The sequence below is a fragment of the Scyliorhinus torazame genome, chromosome 7 (assembly GCF_047496885.1).
Source record: "Scyliorhinus torazame isolate Kashiwa2021f chromosome 7, sScyTor2.1, whole genome shotgun sequence".
NCBI classification, from domain to species: Eukaryota; Metazoa; Chordata; class Chondrichthyes; order Carcharhiniformes; family Scyliorhinidae; genus Scyliorhinus; species Scyliorhinus torazame.
In genome coordinates, this window is record NC_092713.1 from 1,071,794 (window position 1) to 1,093,787 (window position 21,994).

A 21,994-nucleotide genomic window follows, 5' to 3' on the forward strand; every position below is an offset into this window, starting at 1 on the left:
GCCATTTTAGTGCTTCCCAACTTATCTCCAAAAACTTGCCCATGTGATATCAATAACTCTTTCAGGTCAATCCGTTTTTCCTCTGGAAGGTAACTCAACAATTTATCCCAATTTTTAAGAACATCCTCGTTTTTCAGTTTAATTTGAGGTATGTCAAACTCACAGTCATCTGGATTTGGTTCGTCACTTTGAGTGAGAATCATTAAAACCTCCTCCTTTTTCACTCCTTCCCTTTCAAAGTACCTTTTAAGCATATTCACATGACACACTCGGTGAGTTTTCCTTCTATCTGGCGTTCTTACCACATAATTTCCTTTCAATCTGATAAGGTCCACAAAACCTTGCTTTTAAAGGTTCACCTACCACTGGTAACAATACTAAAACTTTATCTCCACAGGCAAAACTATGAATTTTGGATTTCTTGTCCGCTACCCATTTCATCAAATATTATGCAACTTTTAAATGTTGTCCAGCCAATTCCCCTGCTCTATTTAATCATTCCCTAAAATTTGACACGTAATCCAATCGTGTAAGTTCGGATTTCTCACTCACCAATTTTTCCTTAATCAATTTAAGTGGTCCTCATACCTCATGACAAAAAATTAGTTCAAAAGGGCTGAATTTGGTTGACTCATTCGGTGCATCCCTAATTGCAAACAGTACGAATGGAATTCCTTTATCCCAATCCTCTGGATAATCTTGACAATAAGCCCTCAACATTGTCTTTAATGTCTGATGCCACCTTTCTAATGCTCCCTGCGATTCTGGATGGTATGCAGTTGATTTAAATTGTTTTATTCCTGAGCTATCCATGACTTCTTTGAATAACTTTGAGGGAAAATTTGATCCTTGATCCGATTGTATTTCTGTGGGTAGTCCATATCTAGTAAAGAATTTAAGTAACTCCTCCACACTCTTTTTAGCTGTAATATTGTGTACTGGAATGGCCTCTGGAAACCTGGTAGACACATCCATTATCGTTAAAAGATATGGATTCCCACTTTTCGTTTTAGGAAGCGGTCCTACGCAATCAGTTAGGACCCTTGTAAAAGGTTCCTCAAATGCTAGAATGGGTATTAAAGGTGCTGGTTTTATCACTGCTTGAGGTTTCACTATCACTTGACATGTGGGATATGATCGACAAAATCTAACTACATCTTTATATAGTCCAGGCCAATAAAAATGTTTTTGCATTTTAGCTTGAGTTTTCCTTATTCCCAAATGACCTCCCACTGGTACCTCATGTGCTACTCGCAACACCTCCTATCTATACAAAACAAACAAAGAAATGTACAGCACAGGAACAGGCCCTTCGGCCCTCCAAGCCCGTGTCGACCATGCTGCCTGACTAAACTACAATCTTCTACACTTCCTGGGTCCGTATCCCTCTATTCCCATCCTATTCATGTATTTGTCAAGATGCCCCTTAAATGTCACTATCGTACCCTCCCGGTAATACTATTTGATGAACTTCTGCACACATTTCATCCGCCTGCATATGTACAGGTCTCCATTTTCTCATGAAGACATCACTTTTACGGTAATAACACTCTGGTATACACCCAGATTCCTCTTCCATGTATGCTTTCTGATACATCCGGTTTATTTCTACATCTTTCTGTTGTAACTCCGCCAATTTTCCTGAACTAAAAATATCCACCTCACCCTCCACCTGTTCTTGTTCTTTTTCAACCATCGGATCAAAAATCGTTTCTGATAATTGCACTTCATCTTTATCTTCACTCTTTAATTTCTCCTCTTGTCTTAACCTGTCACTTTGCGACCTTGTTACTACACAAAATCCCAGGATACTCGTCCTTCAACACTTCAATTGTCCGATTTTCCACTGGCTTATCAACCATAGTAGGCATCACTCCCACCTGCGATCCAGCCATATCATTACCCAAGATAAACTGTATTCCTGGACAAGATAGTTTCTCCATTACTCCTACTGCACTTCACCACTCTTCACTGGACTTTCCGACCTTACCTTATATAATGGAACACTACTCCTCACCCTGAATTCCATTCCACATATTACCACCTTTTCTGGCAATATTCCTCCCAAACTACATAACTCCTCATCTCTTACCACTAAAGATTGACTAGCTCCCGTATCTCTTAAAATTGTGACTTCTTTACCTGCTCCTCCTGATACACATGAGTAAACTTTGCCCACACAAGTAAATTCTTCAAAGAGATCTTTAAAGAGGAGATTGCTGAGCCTTTGGCTTTGATCTTTAAGTCATCTTTGTCGACAGGAATAGTGCCAGAAGACTGGAGGATAGTAAATGTTGTCCCCTTGTTCAAGAAGGGGAGTAGAGACAACTTCGGTAACTATAGACCAGTGAGCCTTATGTCTGTTGTGGGCAAAGTCTTGGAAAGGTTTATAAGAGATAGAATGTATAATCATCTGGAAAGGAATAATTTGATTAGAGATAGTCAACACGGTTTTGGGAAGGGTAGGTCGTGCCTCACAAACCTTATTGAGTTCTTTGAGAAGGTGACCAAATAGGTGGATGAGGGTAAAGCAGTTGATGTGGTGTATCTGGATTTCAGTAAAGCGTTTGATAAGGTTCCCACGGTAGGCTACTGCAGAAAATACGGAGGCATGGGATTCAGGGTGATTTAGCAGTTTGGATCAGAAATTGGCTAGCTGGAAGAAGACAAAGGGTGGTGGTTGATGGGAAATGTTCAGACTGGAGTCCAGTTACTAGTGGTGTACCACAAGGATCTGCTTTGGGGCCACTGCTGTTTGTCATTTTTATAAATGACCTGGAAGAGGGCGTAGAAGGATGGGTGAGTAAATTTGCAGATGACACTAAAGTCGGTGGAGTTGTGGACAGTGCGGAAGGATGTTACAAGTTACAGAGGGACATAGATAAGCTGCAGCGCTGGGCTGAGAGGTGGCAAATTGAGTTTAATGCAGAAAAGTGTGAGGTGATTCATTTTGGAAGGAATAACAGGAAGACAGAGTACTGGGCTAATGGTAAGATTCTTGGCAGTGTGGATGAGCAGAGAGATCTCGGTGTCCATGTACATAGATCCCTGAAAGTTGCCACCCAGGTTGAGAGGGTTGTTAAGAAGGCGTATGGTGTGTTAGCTTTTATTGATAGAGGGATTGAGTTTCGGAGCCATGAGGTCATGTTGCAGCTGTACAAAACTCTGGTGCGGCCGCATTTGGAGTATTGCGTGCAATTCTGCTCGCCACATAATAGGAAGGATGTGGAAGCATTGGAAAGGGTGCAGAGCAGATTTACCAGGATGTTGCCTGGTATGGAGGGAAGATCATCTGAGGGAAGGCTGAGGGACTTGAGGCTGTTTTTGTTCGAGAGAAGAAGGTTAAGAGGTGACTTAATTGAGGCATACAAGATGATCAGAGGATTGGATAGGGTGGACAGTGAGAGCCTTTTTCCTCGGATGGTGATGTCTAGCACGAGGGTACATAGCTTCAGATTGAGGGGAGATAGATATAAGACAGATATCAGAGGTAGGTTCTTTACTCAGAGAGTAGTAAGGGCGTGGAATGCCCTGCCTGCAACAGTAGTGGACTTGCCAACACTAAGGGCATTTAAATGGTCATTGGATAGACATATGGACGATAAGGGAATAGTGTAGATGGGCTTTAGAGTGGTTTCACAGGTCGGCGCAACATCGAGGGCCGAAGGGCCTGTACTGCGCTGTTATGTTCTATGTTCTAAGTTTGTGGATGATACTAAAATTGGTAGGGTGGTAAATACTGAGGAGGATAGACTTAGATTACAGGAGGATATAGACGGGCTGGTCAGGTGCGCTGATCCATGGCAAATGAAATTCAATCTGGATAAGTGTGAGGTGCTGCACTTGGGCCGGACAATAAGGCAAGAGAATACAGGATAAACGACAGGACCCTGGGAAGCACCGAGGATCAGAGGGACTTTGGATGCATGTCCAAAGACTCATGAAGGTAGCAGAGCAGGTAGATAAAGTGGTTCAGAAGGCAAATGGTGTACTTGCCTTTATTAGCTGGGGCATAGAATACAAGGTTTTAAAAAAAATTTAGCGTACCCAATTCTTTTTTTTCCAATTGAGGGGCAATTTAGAATGGCCTATCCACCTACCCTGCACATCTTTGGGTTGTGGGGGTGCGACAAGATGTACAAGAGGATGGAGGTTATGCTGAATTGATGCAAAACACTGATTGGACCTCAGCTGGAATATTGTGTACAGTTCTGGGCACCACACTATAGGAAGGATGTGACACATTGGAGAGAGTGCAGAGTGGGCAGCACGGTAGCACAATGGATAGCACTGTGGCTTCACAGCGCCAGGGTCCCAGGTTTGCATTAGCTATGAGGAGCAGTTGAATAAACTCGGTTTGTTCTCACTGGAACGAAGGAGGTTGAGGGGCGACCTGATAGAGGTCTACAAAATTATGAGGGGCATAGACAGAGTGGATAGTCAGAGGCTTTTTCCCAGGGTAGAGGGGTCAATTACTAGGGGGCATAGGTTTAAGGTGCGAGGGGCAAGGTTTAGAGGAGGCAAGTTTTTTAAACAGAGGGTAGTGGGTACCTAGAATAAATGATTTGGAGGAAAATGTAACTGGTCTGATTAGTAAGTTTGCAGACGACACAAAGGTTGGTGGAATTGCGGACAGCGAGGAAGACTGTCAGAGGATACAGCAGGATTTAGATTGTTTGGAGACTTGGGCGGAGAGATGGCAGATGGAGTTTAATCCGGACAAATGCAAGGTAATGCATTTTGGAATGCCTAATGCAGGTAGGGAATATACAGTGAATGGTAGAACCCTCAAGAGTATTGAAAGTCAGAGAGATCTAGGAGTACAGGTCCACAGGTCACTGAAAGGGGCAACACAGGTGGAGAAGGTAGTCAAGAAGGCATACGGCATGCTTGCCTTCATTGGCCGGGGCATTGAGTATAAGAATTGGCAAATCATGTTGCAGCTGTATAGAACTTTAGTTAGGCCACACTTGGAGTATAGTGTTCAATTCTGGTCGCCACACTACCAGAAGGATGTGGAGGCTTCAGAGAGGGTGCAGAAGAGATTTACCAGAATGTTGCCTGGTATGGAGGGCATTAGCTATGAGGAGCGGTTGAATAAACTTGGTTTGTTCTCACTGGAACGGCAGAGGTTGAGGGGCGACCTGATAGAGGTCTACAAAATTATGAGGGGCATAGACAGAGTGGATAGTCGGAGGCTTTTCCCCGGGGTAGAGGAGTCAATTACTAGGGGGCATAGGTTTAAAGTGTGAGGGGCAAGGTTTAGAGGAGATGTACGAGGCAAAATTTTTTAAACAGAGGGTAGTGGGTACCTGGAACTCGCTGCCGGAGGAGGTGGTGGAAGCAGTGACGATGGTGACATTTAAGGGGCATCTTGACAAATACATGAATAGAGGGATACGGACCCAGGAAGTGTAGAAGATTTTAGTTTAGACAGGCAGCATGGTCGACACTGGCTTGGAGGACCGAAGGACCTGTTCCTGTGCTGTACTTTTCTTTGTTCTTTATTCTTTGATTCCCGGCTTGGGTCACTGTCTGTGCGGAGTCTGCACGTTCTCCCCGTGTCTGCGTGGGTTTCCTCCGGGTGCTCCGATTTCCTTCCACTAGTCCCCAAAAAAAGATGCGCTGTTAGGTAATTTGGACATTCAGAATTCTCCCTCAGTGTACCCGAACAGGTGCCGAAATGTGGCGACTAGGGGATTTTCACATTAACTTCATTGCAGTGTTAATGTAAGCCTACTTGTGACAATAAAGATTATTGAAAAAAAAGAGTTTTACAGGAATATTTCCAGGGATGAGAAACTTCAGTTATGTGGATAGATTGGAGAGGTTGGCACGTTTTTTCTTGGAGAGAAAAAAGGCTGAGAGGGGATTTGATGGAGATGTTCAAAGTAATGAGGAGGCTGGACAGAGTAGACGGGGAGAAACTGTTCCTGCTTGTAAAAGGATCAAGAATGAGAGGACACAGAATTAAACTGATTTGCAAAAGAAGCAAATGTGATGTGAGAATACACTGCCTGCATTGTGGTCGAGGCAGGTTCAATCAAAGCATTCAAGAGGACATTTGATGATTAACATAGAGCATACAGTGCAGAAGGAGGCCATTCGGCCCATCGGGTCTGCACTGACCCACTTAAGCCCTCACTTCCACCCTATCACCGTAACCCAATAACCCCTCCTCACCTTTTTGGTCACTATGGGCAATTTATCATTTCCAATCCACCTAATCTGCACGTCTTTGGACTGTGGGAGGAAACCGGAGCACCCGGAGGAAACCCACGCACACACGGGGAGAACGTGCAGACTCCGCACAGACAGTGACCCAGCAGGGAATCGAACCTGGGACCCAGGAGCTGTGAAGCCACAGTGCTATCCACTTGTGCTACCGTGCTGCCCTGAACTTGATTACTTAAATAGAAACGATGTGGAGGGGTACAGGAGAATGGCACTAAGCCATAATGCTCGTGTGGAGAACTGGCACAGGCATGATGGCAGAAATGGCATCCTTCTGCACCATAACATAGAACATAGACCAATACAGCGCAGTACAGGCCCTTCGGCCCACGATGTTGCACCGAAACCAAAGCCATCTAACCTACACTATGCCATTATCATCCATATGTTTATCCAATAAACTTTTTAATGCCCTCAATGTTGGCGAGTTCACTACTGTAGCAGGTAGGGCATTACACGGCCTCACTACTCTTTGCGTAAAGAACCTACCTCTGACCTCTGTCCTATATCTATTACCCCTCAGTTTAAAGTTATGTCCCCTCGTGCCAGCCATATCCATCCGCGGGAGAAGGCTCTCACTGTCCACCCTATCTAACCCCCTGATCATTTTGTATGCCTCTATTAAGTCTCCTCTCAACCTTCTTCTCTCCAACGAAAACAACCTCAAGTCCATCAGCCTTTCCTCATAAGATTTTCCCTCCATACCAGGCAACATCCTGGTAAATCTCCTCTGCACCCGCTCCAAAGCCTCCACGTCCTTCCTATAATGCGGTGACCAGAACTGTACGCAATACTCCAAATGCGGCCGTACCAGAGTTCTGTACAGCTGCAACATGACCTCCCGACTCCGGAACTCAATCCCTCTACCAATAAAGGCCAACACTCCATAGGCCTTCTTCACAACCCTATCAACCTGGGTGGCAACTTTCAGGGATCTATGTACATGGACACCTAGATCCCTCTGCTCATCCACACTTCCAAGAACTTTACCATTAGCCAAATATTCCGCATTCCTGTTATTCCTTCCAAAGTGAATCACCTCACACTTCTCTACATTAAACTCCATTTGCCACCTCTCAGCCCAGCTCTGCAGCTTATCTATATCCCTCTGCAACCTGCTACATCGTTCCACACTATCGACAACACCACCGACTTTAGTATCGTCTGCAAATTTACTCACCCACCCTTCTGCGCCTTCCTCTAGGTCATTGATAAAAATGACAAACAGCAACGGCCCCAGAACAGATCCTTCTGGTACTCCACTTGTGACTGTACTCCATTCTGAACATTTCCCATCAACAACCACCCTCTGTCTTCTTTCAGCTAGCCAATTTCTGATCCACATCTCTAAATCACCCTCAATCCCCAGGCTCCGTATTTTTTGCAATAGCCTACCGTGGGGAACCTTATCAAACGCTTTGCTGAAATCCATATACACCACATCAACTGCTCTACCCTCGTCTACCTGTTCAGTCACCTTCTCAAAGAACTCAATAAGGTTTGTGAGGCATGACCTACCCTTCACAAAGCCATGCTGACTATCCCTGATCATATTATTCCTATCTAGATGATTATAAATCTTGTCTCTTATAATCCCCTCCAAGACTTTACCCACTACAGACGTGAGGCTCACCGGTCTATAGTTGCCGGGGTTGTCTCTGCTCCCCTTTTTGAACAAAGGGACCACATTTGCTGTCCTCCAGTCCTCTGGCACTATTCCTGTAGCCAATGATGACATAAAAATCAAAGCCAAAGGTCCGGCAATCTCTTCCCTGGCCTCCCAGAGAATCCCAGGATAAATCCCATCAGGTCCCGGGGACTTATCTATTTTCAGCCTGTCCAGAATTGCCAACACCTCTTCCCTACGTACCTCAATGCCATCTATTCTATTAGCCTGGGGCTCAGCATTCTCCTCCACAACATTATCTTTTTCCTGAGTGAATACTGACAAAAAATATTCATTTAGTATCTCGCCTATCTCTTCAGACTCCACACACAATTTCCCATCCCTGTCCTTGACTGGTCCTACTCTTTCCCTAGTCATTCGCTTATTCCTGACATACCTATAGCAAGCTTTTGGGTTTTCCTTGATCCTTCCTGCCAAATACTTCTCATGTCCCCTCCTTGCTCGTCTTAGCTCTCTCTTTAGATCCTTCCTCGCTACCTTGTAACTATCCATCGCCCCAACTGAAACTTCACACCTCTTCACATAGGCCTACTTCTTCCTCTTAACAAGAGATTCCACTTCCTTGGTAAACCACGGTTCCCTCGCTCGACGCCTTCCTCCCTGCCTGACCGGTACATACTTATCAAGAACACGCAGTAGCTGATCCTTGAACAAGCCCCACTTATCCAGTGTGCCCAACACTTGCAGCCTACTTCTCCACCTTATCCCCCCCAAGTCACGTCTAATGGCATCATAATTGCCCTTCCCCCAGCTATAACTCTTGCCCTGCGGTGTATACTTATCCCTTTCCATCATTAACGTAAACGACACCGAATTGTGGTCACTGTCCCCAAAGTGCTCTCCTACCTCCAAATCCAACACCTGGCCTGGTTCATTACCCAAAACCAAATCCAACGTGGCCTCGCCTCTTGTTGGCCTGTCAACATATTGTGTCAGGAAACCCTCCTGCACACACTGTACAAAAAACGACCCATCTATTGTACTCGAACTATATCTTTTCCAGTCAATATTTGGAAAGTTAAAGTCTCCCATAATAACTACCCTGTTACTTTCGCTCTTATCCAGAATCATCTTCGCCATCCTTTCCTCTACATCCCTAGAACTATTAGGAGGCCTATAAAAAACTCCCAACAGGGTGACCTCTCCTTTCCTGTTTCTAACTTCAGCCCATACTACCTCGGAAGAAGAGTCCCCATAGAACATAGAACAATACAGCGCAGTACAGGCCCTTCGGCCCACGATGTTGCACCGAAACAAAAGCCATCTAACCTACACTATGCCATCTAGCATCCTCTCCGCCACCGTAATACTGCTCTTGACTAGCAGCGCCACACCTCCCCCTCTTTTGCCTCCTTCTCTGAGCTTACTAAAACACCTAAACCCCGGAACCTGCAACATCCATTCCTGTCCCTGCTCTATCCATGTCTCCGAAATGGCCACAACATCGAAGTCCCAGGTACCAACCCATGCTGCCAGTTCCCCTACCTTATTTCGTATACTCCTGGCATTGAAGTAGACACACTTCAAACCACCTACCTGAACACTGGCCCCCTCCTGCGACGTCAAATCTGAGCTCCTGACCTCTATACTCTCATTCTCCCTTACCCTAAAACTACAATCCAGGTTCCCATGCCCCTGCTGCATTAGTTTAAACCCCCCCAAAGAGCACTAACAAATCTCCCCCCCAGGATATTTGTGCCCCGCAGGTTCAGATGTAGACCATCCTGTCTGTAGAGGTCCCACCTTCCCCAGAAAGAGCCCCAGTTATCCAGAAATCTGAATCCCTCCCGCCTGCACCATCCCTGTAGCCACGTGTTTAATTGCTCTCTCTCCCTATTCCTCATCTCACTATCACGTAGAAGGGGCACAACCCAGAGATAACAACTCTGTTTGTTCTAGTTCTGAGCTTCCATCCTAGCTCCCTGAAAGCCTGCCTGACATCCTTATCCCCTTTCCTACCTATGTCGTTAGTGCCAATGTGGACCACGACTTGGGGCTGCTCCCCCTCCCCCTTAAGGACCCGGAAAACACGATCCGAGACATCACGTACCCTTGCACCTGGGAGGCAACATACCAAACGTGAGTCTCTCACGCTCCCACAAAATCTCCTATCTGTGCCCCTGACTATAGAGTCCCCAATTACTAATGCTCTGCTCCTCTCCCCCCTTCCCTTCTGAGCAACAGGGACAGACTCTGTGCCAGAGGTCCGTACCCCATGGCTTACCCCTGGTAAGTCGTCCCCCCCACAAGTATCCAAAGCGGTATACTTGTTACTCAGGGGAACGACCGCAGGGGATCCCTGCACTGACTGTTTTTTCCCCGTCCCTCTTACAGTTACCCATCTATCTCCAATCTTTGGTGTAACTAATTCCCTGAAGCTGCTATCTATGACCCCCTCTGCCTCCCGAATGATGCAAAGTTCTTCCAACTCCAGCTCCAGTTCCCTAACTCGGTCTTGGAGGAGCTGGAGGTGGCAGCACTTCCTGCAGGTAAAATCAGCAGGGACACTAACGGCATCCCTCACCTCAAACATCCTGCAGGAGGAACATTGCACTCCCTTCCCTGCCATTCCTCTAACTTTCTACCAAGATCTGGCTAACAACTAAATTAAAAAAATTTTATATATTAAAAAAAAACAATTATTAATAACAATAATAAAATATGGTACTTACCTCACACCAAAGGGTTTTATTATTAGGTTAGAGGAGGAGGGCGGGTGGGAGACACTACTCGTGTAGTGTCTCGGGTTTCCTCTCCACCAGAATTTATTGGTGAGGGTCTTCCCAGAAGTCCGCGGGTCGACTTCCTGTTCCCACCTTAAACACTAGAATTTTTTTAAAAATGTATTTAAAGGAGAAACTTACCTCCCAGAAATCACTTCCGCACTGCCCCCGCTGAATTGGACTAGCCTGCTCCGCTCCTGCTGAAATCGACTTGGCCTGCAAGGTAAGCAAGTTGTTAATCTGTACTCACCTCACCACAGACAGCGACCTTTTAAATGGTCCCCTCTGCCTCGCAGCCCCCGCGCTTTTTCAAAATTCCCGCGCTGATTCTAAGGTCCCAGCTCTCACTCCCGAACTCAACAGCTGACCTGCAAGGTAAGCAAGTTAATCTGTACTCACCTCACCACAGACAGCGACCTTTTAAATGGTCCCCTCTGCCTCGCAGCCCCCGCGCTTTTTCAAAATTCCCGCGCTGATTCTAAGGTCCCAGCTCTCACTCCCGAACTCAACAGCTGACCTGCAAGGTAAGCAAGTTAATCTGTACTCACCTCACCACAGACAGCGACCTTTTAAATGGTCCCCTCTGCCTCGCAGCCCCCGCGCTTTTTCAAAATTCCCGCGCTGATTCTAAGGTCCCAGCTCTCACTCCCGAACTCAACAGCTGACCTGCAAGGTAAGCAAGTTAATCTGTACTCACCTCACCACAGACAGCGACCTTTTAAATGGTCCCCTCTGCCTCGCAGCCCCCGTGCTTTTTCAAAATTCCCGCGCTGATTCTAAGGTCCCAGCTCTCACTCCCGAACTCAACAGTTGACCTGCAAGGTAAGTAAGTTAATCTGTACAATTCTGTGATTCTGGTTCATGGTAATCAGAAGGAGGTTTCCTTGCCTATTTTTGATCTGATGTCATGGGGTCTAGTGTTGATGTTGAAGACTCACAGGGCAATTCCCTCCTGACTGTATACTATTGTGACGATAAGACCTGAAGACTATAAGATGTAGGCGCAGAGGTAGGCCATTCGGCCAATCGAGTCTGCTCCACCATTCCGTGAGATCATGACTGTTCTGAAAGGATAATCTTCAACTCCACTTTCTTGCCTTATACCCATAACCCTTGATTATTTTACTCCTTAAAAATCTTTTAAAAAATTCATTTATGGGATGTGGGTGTCGCTGGTTAGGCAACATTTATTGCCCACCCCTAGCTGCCCTTCAGAATGTGGTGGTGAGCTGCCTTCTTGAACCGCTGCAGTCCCCGAGGTGTAGGTACACCCACTGTGCTGTTAGGGAGGGAGTTCCTGGATGTTGCCCCAGCGACAGTGAAGGAACGGCGATATATTTCCAAGTCAGGGTGGTGAGTGACTTGGAGGGGAACCTCCAGGTATCTGCTGCTCTTGTTCTTCCACTTGGTAGTGGTTGTGGGTTTGGAAGGTGCTGACTAAGGAACCTTGATGAGTACCTGCAGTGCATCTTGTAGATGGTACACCTGGCTGCCACTGTTCATCGGTGTTGGAGGGTTTAGATGTTTGTAGAAGGGGGAGCAATCAAGCGGGCAGTTTTGTCCTGGATGGTGTCGAGCTTCTTGAGTGTTGTTGGAGCTGCACTCACCCAGGCAAGTGGAGAGTATTCCATTGCACTCCTGACTTGTGCTTTGTAGATTGTGGATAGGTTTGGGGGAGGGGTGGGGGGGGGTGGGGGGTGCAGGAGGTGAGTTACTCGCTGTAGGATTCCTAGCCTTTGACCTGCCCTGGTAGCCACGGTATTAATATTGCTGGTCCAATTCAGTTTCTGATCAATGGTAACCCCCAGGATGTTGATTGTGGGCGATTCAGTGGCGGTAATGCCATTGAATGTCAAGGGGCGGTGGTTAGATCCTCTCTTGTTGGAGATGGTCATTGCCTGGCACTTGTGTGGCGGGAAGGTAACTTGCCACTTGTCAGCCCGAGCCTGGATATTGTCCAGGTCTTGCTGCATTTGGACAGGGACTGCTTCATTATCTGAGGAGTCACGAATGGTGCTGAACATTGTGCAGTCATCCGCAAACATCCCCACTCTGACCTTATAATGGAAGGGAGGTCATTGATGAAGCAGCTGAAGGTGGTTGGGGCCAAGCACACGACCCTGAGGAACTCCTGCAGTGATGTCCTGGAGCTGAGATATTGACTTCCAACCATCACAACCATCTTCCTTTGTGCCGGGTATGACTCCAACCAGCGGAGAGTTTTCCCCCTGATTCCCACTGAATCCAGTTTAGCTCGTGCTCCTTGTTGCCACACTCGGTCAAATGCTGCCTTGATGTCAAGGTCAGTCACACTCACCTCATTGATGAGCAGCAACAGATGATATGTTAATGTGCACTGTCATTGTCTTTCAGAAATTGAATCCTGAGACCCAGGTTAGTGCGGAATTGGACCCATGCTCAAATGATGCCCTTGGGAAACTGCTATATCCCACCCCCGACAAAAACAAGCCCAAGGAGAGTATCAGACTCATTACCAAGGATATGATCCGAGACCTGATGTAAGTGACCTTTACTCAGTGCACACAGCGACCCAGTGAGAAACAGGTAGAGAGGGTAAAGGTGTCAGAGGCACCAGACTCTTTCTCTCTTTCAATATCCTACTCCGTCTCTCACCCCCCCCCCCTCTCTTTCTCTGTCTGTTTTTCTCTCAGTACCTCATTCCACCTCTCGCTCGATAATTTATTTCTCTCTCCTTCATTCACGTATTTTATTTTTATCCCTCAGTATTCCCACAGAAGATCCCTCAGGCAAGACCCTAATCATGAGCACTGATGAGTTTGAACGAATCAAACAGGCTTCCCATGTGGTCAGTGATGAGGAGCGTGAGACGATGCGTGTGGCGAAAAACGCAGAGAGAATGGAAGCTGCAGTAAGTCAATGTTGTGTGCCGAGTCAATGCCCTCCCAGCGGTCAATGCACATGGCAGGCAATGATCACTTGGGGAGCCATGTTCTCTGGTGGTTTATTGTTTGCTGATTGATGTTGAGCCCCTCTCCTGCCATGAACCCAGTAGCCCTTTTTCTTGTCAGTGACCCTGTCCCCTGCTGCCAGTGTCCTCACTGTTCCTCTGCTGTTACCTACCCTGTGCTTGCCCACTGACAATAGAGTGGCGTAAAGCAAAAAAATCTACATTTCGACTTAAGTAGTACTGAAGTCAGATGATAATTTCAGTCAATTTATTCTTTAAATTCAGCCTATAGAGCAATTTACAAGTGGAGTATGATCAACAGTTAAGAGTGATACATATAAGCATTTATTCTCTCATGTATCTCTGGCTTTGATAGATTAGGGAATGTTACTCAAAGGAATGACAGTGGATAAGCAAACATTCAAGGAACATATGGGGGAACTGCAATAATTGTTTATTCCTGTCTGGCACAAATGCTAAAGGTGGCCAATCCATGGCTTACAAGGGAAATTAGAAGTAGTATTTGATGGAAGGAAGAGCCATACAAATTGGCCAAGAAAAACAACAGGTTTGAGGACTGGGAGCTGTTTAGAATTCAGCAAAGAAGGACCAAGGGATTGATTAAGAAGGGGAAAGTAGAGTCAGAGAGTAAGCTTGCAGGGAACATAAAAACTGACTGAAGAAGTTTCTATAGTTACGTGAAGAGAAAAAAATTGGTGAAGCCAAATGTCGGTCCCTTGCACTCAGAAACAGGGGAATTTATATTGGGGACAAAGAAATGACTGAGCAACTAAACACACACTTTGTTTCTGTCTTCACGAATGAAGACACAAATTGGATACCAGAAATGTTGGAGAACGGAGAGTTTAGTCAGAGGGAGGAACTGAAGGTGATCAAGGGCAGCACGGTAGCATTGTGGGTAGCACAATTGCTCCACAGCTCCAGGGTCCCAGGTTCGATTCCGGCTTGGGTCACTGTCTGTGCGGAGTCTGCAATCCTCCCCGTGTGTGCGTGGGTTTCCTCCGGGTGCTCCGGTTTCCTCCCACAGTCCAAAGATGTGCAGGTTAGGTGGATTGGCCATGATAAATTGCCCTTAGTGTTGGGTGGGGTTACTGGGTTATGGGGATAGGGTGGATGTGTTGACCTTGGGTAGGGTGCTCTTTCCAAGAGCCGGTGCAGACTCGATGGGCCGAATGGCCTCCTTCTGCACTGTACATTCTATGATAATATTAGTAAAGTAATGATGTTGGGAAAATTGATGGGATTGAAGGCTGATAAATCCCCAGGGCCTGATAATCTGCATCTCAGGGTACTTTTCAGATGACACCAAGTTGTGTGGGAGGGTGAGCTGTGAGGAGGATGCAGAGATCCTTCAATGTGATTTGGACAAGTTGAATGAGTGGGCAAATAAATGGCAGATGCAGTATAATTTGGAGAAATGGGAGCTTATCCACTTTGGCAGCAAAAACAAGAAGGCAGACTGTTATCTGAATGGCCATAAATTAGGAGAGGGGAATGTGCAACAAAACCTGGGTGTCCTTGTACACCAGTCACTGAAGGTAAGCATGCAGGTACAGCAGGCGGTAAAGAAGGCAAATGGTATACTGGCCTTCATTGCGAGAGGATACGAGTACAGGAGCAGGGGTGTCTTGCTGCAATTATACAGGGCCTTGGTGAGGTCACATCTGGAATATTGTGTGCAGTTTTTGTCTCCTTACCTGAGGAAGGATGTTCTTGTTTTATAGATAGTGCAGCAAAGGTTTACCAGACTGATTCCTGGGATGGCGGGACTGACGCATGAGGAGAGATTGAGTCGGTTAGGATTATATTCGCTGGAGTTCAGAAGAATGAGGGCGATCTCGTAGAAACTTATAAAATTCTAACAGGACTGAACAGGGTTGATGCAGGAAGGATGTTCCCGATGGTGGGGGTGTCCAGAACCAGGGGGCACAGTCTGAGGATATGGGCTAGTTCATTTAGGACAGAGAAGTGTCTTCACCCAGGGAGTTGTCGGCCTGTGGAATTCATTACCACAGGAAGTAGTTTTCAAGAAGCAGTTTAGATACAGCAGTAGGGGCAAAGGGGATCAGAGGATATGGGGGGGAAAGCAGAATCAGACTATTGAGTTTTATGATCAGCCATGATCACAATGAATGAAGGAGCAGGTTCGAAGGGCCGAATGATTCCTCCTGCTCTTATTTTCTATGTTTCTGTGCTTCTCTCCATCTCCTACCTTCAGGGCACAAGATGTGCCTCATTATACCCGACTTCAGCCTTTAACAAACTCAAGTGTTTCCTTCTCTCTTGATTTGTCCTTATACTTCGGCTTACTTTATATGATCATCTCTGGCCTAATTCTTAGAATTTTGTCCATTTGGTGCGTAGCAGTCATCCCATACTCACTGCTGCAGTCACAGTGTCCATATTAAGACCATAAAACAGAGCAGGATTAGGCCTTTCGGCCCATCGAATCTGCTCCTTCATTTAATCATGGCTGATACGTTTCTCATTCCCATTCTCCTGCCTTCTCCTCATAACTCCTGATCCCCTTATATTGGCAGGCTTCATGGGCTGGATTCTCCCAAAATGAGACTATGTCCCCACGCCAGCGTAAAAACGGTGGAGTTTTACTCCAGAAATTCCGAGAAACAAGTTAATTCAGTGCCCTGCAGGGGGCGAGCAGGGACCCGGAGTAAATCTCGCAGCATTAGCTGCGGATACGGGCCCCCACACTTCCGGTTTGGAGTCCGCGCATGAGCACGGCAGCGGCCTCCAGCGGTCACGACGTGCCCCATGGCGGACCCGGACCGCGGAGCCAGATGGAAAAATTAGACCCCCGATCGGCCGCGCGCCCGAGCATCTGACCGCGCGGATCTAACCCCCGGCGGCCTATAAGGCCCCTCCGGTGTCTGATCCCCCCGTCCCCGACCAGGGTGGCCATGGACTCAGTCCGTAGCCGTCACGCCAGCATCCCGACCGGCAATGGCAAGTTAGTTCCATGCCGTCGGGAACTCGGCCGGTTGGGAGCGGAGGATCGCTGGGCTGGTCTCTGTCAATGGGCTGCCAGCTGCGCCGCGTACTCCGCGAACACGCCGATTTTCGGGTCCCGGAGAATCGCCGAACCAGCGCCGGGCCCAATTACAGCATGAGTGGATTCTCCACCCCCGTGCCAGCCGCGATTTCGGCGCGGGGCTGCACAGAATCCAGTCCCATGTTTCTGCCCAAGTCCTGGCTTCACTCCAGAACCCACTGTCTGTTAACAGGCTAAACTGTAATCTGTCTATCGCCGTATCCGTCTCTCTTTCTCTCCAACTCCCTGGTTGAAATTTTCCAGCTCATGCCGCTGCCTAGACCTCTGATCCCGCCGATGGTGACCCCAGTGGTGGGTTCCCTGGTGGCAGAGGGTTTGAGCCATGGAAAAACGTAGACATTGGCGGGACTGGGAGATTCTGCCGCCGGCCAATGACAGACTGCCTCCGCAAAGCGCCGTCGGACAGATTGAAAATCCCATCCTCTTAATCGCTTTCTCTGTCTTATCCCTATCCAAACTGCATTATCTTTTGCTCTCTCCCTGTCACTATCTCGCTGTCTGGCTGGCTGGCTATATCTTTCTAAGTTCATAAGAGCATGAGCAATTAAGCCATTCAGCCCCTCAAGCCTGCTACATGAGTCAATCAGATCATGGCCGATCTGATTATGGTCTTAACTTCACTTTCCTGTCTGCATTCATAACTCTCATCTCCCTTCTATCTATCTGTCTGTCCTTCCATCTCTCTCAGTCTCCTTCTGTCCTTCTGTCTCTCTGTCTTCTTCTGTCCTTCCGTCTCTCTCAGTCTCTTTCTGTCTCCCTCACTCTCTGTCTCTCCCTCTCCCACACACTCTCTCGGTCTCTGTCTCTCACACTCCCTGTTCTTCTCTCTTTCTTTGGTTTGCACTGAGTGCTGAATTTGGTGCATTTGAGTGCTATAGTGAGAGTTTGGTGACTGAGGGAGTATAAGGCTTCATTTTTTTATCTAAACTCTAGTCTTTCTTTTATTTAGTTAATTAACTTAAAAGTTGCTGTTTGGTTTAGAAGAAGGTAAATTTTCAATCAGCTTTAAACAAAGCTTCTACTTGTAGGCACTTGCAGCTAGAGCTTGTTAATTAGTTAATTGGATTAGGCCAGTTTTCAGAGGCTAGATTCACAGTATAAAAGTGATCCCCTACAGTGCAGACTTTGTTTGCACTGAGTGCTAAATCTGGTGCATTTGAGTGCTATAGTAAGAGTTTGGTGACTGAGGGAGTGCTGAATTTGGTGCATTTGAGTGCTATAGTGAGAGTTTGGTGACTGAGGGAGTTAGGTGAGGAGGGAGGAAGGTGCTCCTTTCATTTTGTTTCCTACATTTCCGCAAAGAGTGAGAAGAGAGCCAGGAGTTTACAGAGAGTGCAGCTGACTGGGAGCAGGGTCGGAGGGCGGAGGTCCAGTTGGTCCACAGGGCAGCTATATTCTGTAAGGTAAGAGGGGATGGAGGCTAGGCCAGTTGCATGCTCCTCCTGTAGGATGTGGGTGGTGAGGGATACCACGGGTGTCCCCGCTGACTATACCTGCGGGAAGTGCACCCAACTCCAGCTCCTCAAAGACCGTGTTAGGGAACTGGAGCTGAAGCTGGATGAACTTCGGATCATCCGGGAGGCAGAGGGGGTGATAGAGAAGAGTTACAGGGAGGTAACCACACCCAAGGTACAGGACAAGAATAGCTGGGTTACAGTCAGGGGAAAAAAAAAAAACAGGCAGACAGTGCAGGGATCCCTCGTGGCCGTTCCCCTTCAAAACAAGTATACCGTTTTGGATGCTGTTGGGGGGATGACCTACCGGGGGAAGGCCCTAGCAGCCAGGTCTCTGGCACTGAGTCTGGCTCTGGGGCTCAGAAGGGAAGGGGGGAGAATAGAAAAGCAATAGTTGTAGGAGATTCAATGGTTCGGGGAATAGATAGGAGATTCTGTGGTCGCGAGCGAGACTCCCGGAAGGTATGTTGCCTCCCGGGTGCCAGGGCCAGGGATGTCTCGGATCGTGTCTTCAGGATCCTTAAGGGGGAGGGGGAGCAGCCAGAAGTCGTGGTGCACATTGGTACCAACGGTGTAGGTAGGAAAAGGGGTGTGGAGGTAATAAACGAGTTTAGGGAGTTGGGCTGGAAGTTGAAAGCCAGGACAGACAGAGTTGTCATCTCTGGTTTGTTGCCGGTGCCACGTGATAGCGAGGCTAGGAATAGGGAGAGAGTGCAGTTGAACACGTAGCTGCAGGAATGGTGTAGGAGGGAGGGCTTCAGGTATTTGGATAATTAGAGCGCATTCTGGGGAAGGTGGGACCTGTACAAGCAGGACGGGTTGCATCTGAACCAGAGGGGCACCAATATCCTGGGAGGGAGGTTTTCTAGTACTCTTCGGGAGGGTTTAAACTAATTTGGCAGGGGAATGGGAACCGGATTTGTAGTCCAGCAACTAAGGTAGCCGATATTCAGGACACCAAAGCGTGTAATGAGGCAGTGGGGAAGGGAACACTGACAAAGGAGAGTACTTGCAGGCACGGAGATGGGTTGAAGTGTGTATGCTTCAACGCAAGAAGCATCAGGAATAAGGTGGGTGAACTTAAGGCATGGATCGGTACTTGGGACTACGATGTGGTGGCCATCACGGAAACTTGGATAGAAGAGGGGCAGAAATGGTTGTCAGAGGTCCCTGGTTATAGATGTTTCAATAAGATTAGGGAGGGTGGTAAAAGAGGTGGGGGAGTGGCATTGTTAATTAGAGATAGTATAACAGCTGCAGAAAGGCAGTTCAAGGAGTATCTGCCTACTGAGGTAGTATGGGTTGAAGTCAGAAATGGGAAAGGAGCAGTCACCTTGTTAGGAGTTTTCTATAGGCCCCCCAATAATAGCAGAGTTGTGGAGGAACAGATTGGGAAACAGATTTTGGAAAGGTGCAGAAGTCACAGGGTAGTAGTCATGGGTGACTTTAACTTCCCAAATATTGAGTGGAAACTCTTTAGATCAAATAGTTTGGATGGGGTGGTGTTTGTGCAGTGTGTCCAGGAAGCTTTTCTAACACAGTATGTAGATTGTCCGACCAGAGGAGGGGCAATATTGGATTTAGTACTTGGTAATGAACCAGGGTAAGTGATAGATTTGTTAGTGGGGGAGCATTTTGGAGATAGTGACCACAATTCTGTGACTTTCAGTTTAGTAATGGAGAGGGATAGGTGCGTGCAACAGGGCAAGATTTACAATTGGGGGAAGGGTAAATACGATGTTGCCAGACAAGAATTGAAGTGCATAAGTTGGGAACATAGTCTGTCAGGGAAGGACACAAGTGAAATGTGGAACTTGTTCAAGGAACAGGTACTACGTGTCCTTGATATGTATGTCCCTGTCAGGCAGGGAAGAGATGGTCGAGTGAGGGAACCATGGTTGACAAGAGAGGTTGAATGTCTTGTTAAAAGGAAAAAGGAGACTTATGTAAGGCTGCGGAAACAAGGTTCAGACAGGGCATTGGAGGAAAACAAGATAGCCAGGAGGGAACTGAAGAAAGGGATTAGGAGAGCTAAGAGAGGGCATGGACGATCTTTGGCGGGTAGGATCAAGGAAAACCCCAAGGCCTTTTACACATATGTGAGAAATATGAGAATGACTAGAGCGAGGGTAGGTCCGATCAAGGACAGTAGCGGGCGATTGTGTATTGAGTCTGAAGAGATAGGAGAGGTCTTGAACGAGTACTTTTCTTCGGTATTTACAAATGAGAGGGGCCATATTGTTGGAGAGGACAGTGTGAAACAGACTGGTAAGCTCGAGGAAATACTTGTTAGGAAGGAAGATGTTGGGCATTTTGAAAAACTTGAGGATAGACAAGTCCCCCGGGCCTGACGGGATATATCCAAGGATTCTATGGGAAGCAAGAGATGAAATTGCAGAGACGTTGGCAATGATCTTTTCATTCTCACTGTCAACAGGGGTGGTACCAGGGGATTGGAGAGTGGCGAATATCGTGCCCCTGTTCAAAAAAGGGACTAGGGATAACCCTGGGAATTACAGGCCAGTTAGTCTTACCTCGGTGGTAGGCAAAGTCATGGAAAGGGTACTGAAGGATAGGATTTCTGAGCATCTGGAAAGACACTGCTTGATTAGGGATAGTCAGCACAGATTTGTGAGGGGTAGGTCTTGCCTTACAAGTCTTATTGAATTATTTGAGGAGGTGACCAAGCATGTGGATGAAGGTAAAGCAGTGGCTGTAGTGTACATGGATTTTAGTAAGGCATTTGATAAGGTTCCCCATGGTAGGCGTCTGCAGAAAGTAAGGAGGCATGGGATAGTGGGAAATTTGGCCAGTTGGATAACGAACTGGCTAACCGATAGAAGTCAGAGAGTGGTGGTAGATGGCAAATATTCAGCCTGGATCCCAGTTACCAGTGGTGTACCGCAGGGATCAGTTATGGGTCCTCTGCTGTTTGTGATTTTCATTAATGACTTGGATGAGGGAGTTGAAGGGTGGGTCAGTAAATTTGCAGACGATATGAAGATTGGTGGAGTTGTGGATAGTGAGGAGGGCTGTTGTGAGCTGCAAAGAGACATAGATAGGATGCAGAGCTGGGCTGAGAAGTGGCAGATGGAGTTTAACCCTGAAAAGTGTGAGGTTGTCCATTTTGGAAGGACAAATATGAATGCGGAATACAGGGTTAACGGTAGAGTTCTTGGCAATGTGGAGGAGCAGAGAGATCTTGGGGTCTATGTTCATACATCTTTGAAAGTTGCCACTCAAGTGGATAGAGGTGTGAAGAAGGCCTATGGTGTGCTCGCGTTCATTAACAGAGGGATCGAATTTAAGAGCCGTGAGGTGATGATGCAGCTGTACAAAACTTTGGTAAGGCCACATTTGGAGTACTGTGTGCAGTTCTGGTCACCTCATTTTAGGAAGGATGTGGAAACTTTGGAAAAGGTGCAAAGGAGATTTACCAGGATGTTGCCTGGAATGGAGAGTAGGTCTTACGAGGAAAGGTTGAGGGTGCTAGGCCTTTTCTCATTAGTACGGAGAAGGATGAGGGGCGACTTGATAGAGGTTTATAAGATGATCAGGGGAATAGATAGAGTAGACAGTCAGAGACTTTTTCCCCAGGTGGAACACACCATTACAAGGGGACATAAATGGTTCCAGGTTCGATTCCGGCTTGGGTCACTGTCTGTGCGGAGTCTGCACATCCTCCCCGTGTCTGCGTGGGTTTCCACCGGGTGCTCCGGTGTCCTCCCACAGTCCAAAGGTGTGCTGGTTAGGTGGATTGGCCAATGATAAATTGCCCTTAGTGTCCAAAATTGCCCTTAGTGTTGGGTGGAGGTGTTGACTTTGGGTCGGGTGCTCTTTCCAAGAGCCGGTGCAGACTCAATGGGCCGAATGGCC

The 21,994-nt window shown here is 47.2% G+C and overlaps 1 protein-coding gene across 1 annotated transcript in view; it reads left to right on the plus strand.

The window, feature by feature from the left end:
- The window catches only part of cfap45 (cilia and flagella associated protein 45), a 232,465-nt gene that overhangs the window by 7,114 nt on the left and 203,357 nt on the right, over window positions 1-21,994 (plus strand). Inside the window, exons 3-4 of the mRNA XM_072510275.1 lie at window positions 13,018-13,163; window positions 13,390-13,534. Of these exons, the coding sequence (XP_072366376.1) occupies window positions 13,018-13,163; window positions 13,390-13,534 (291 nt within the window). The remainder of the gene's footprint in view (window positions 1-13,017; window positions 13,164-13,389; window positions 13,535-21,994) is intronic.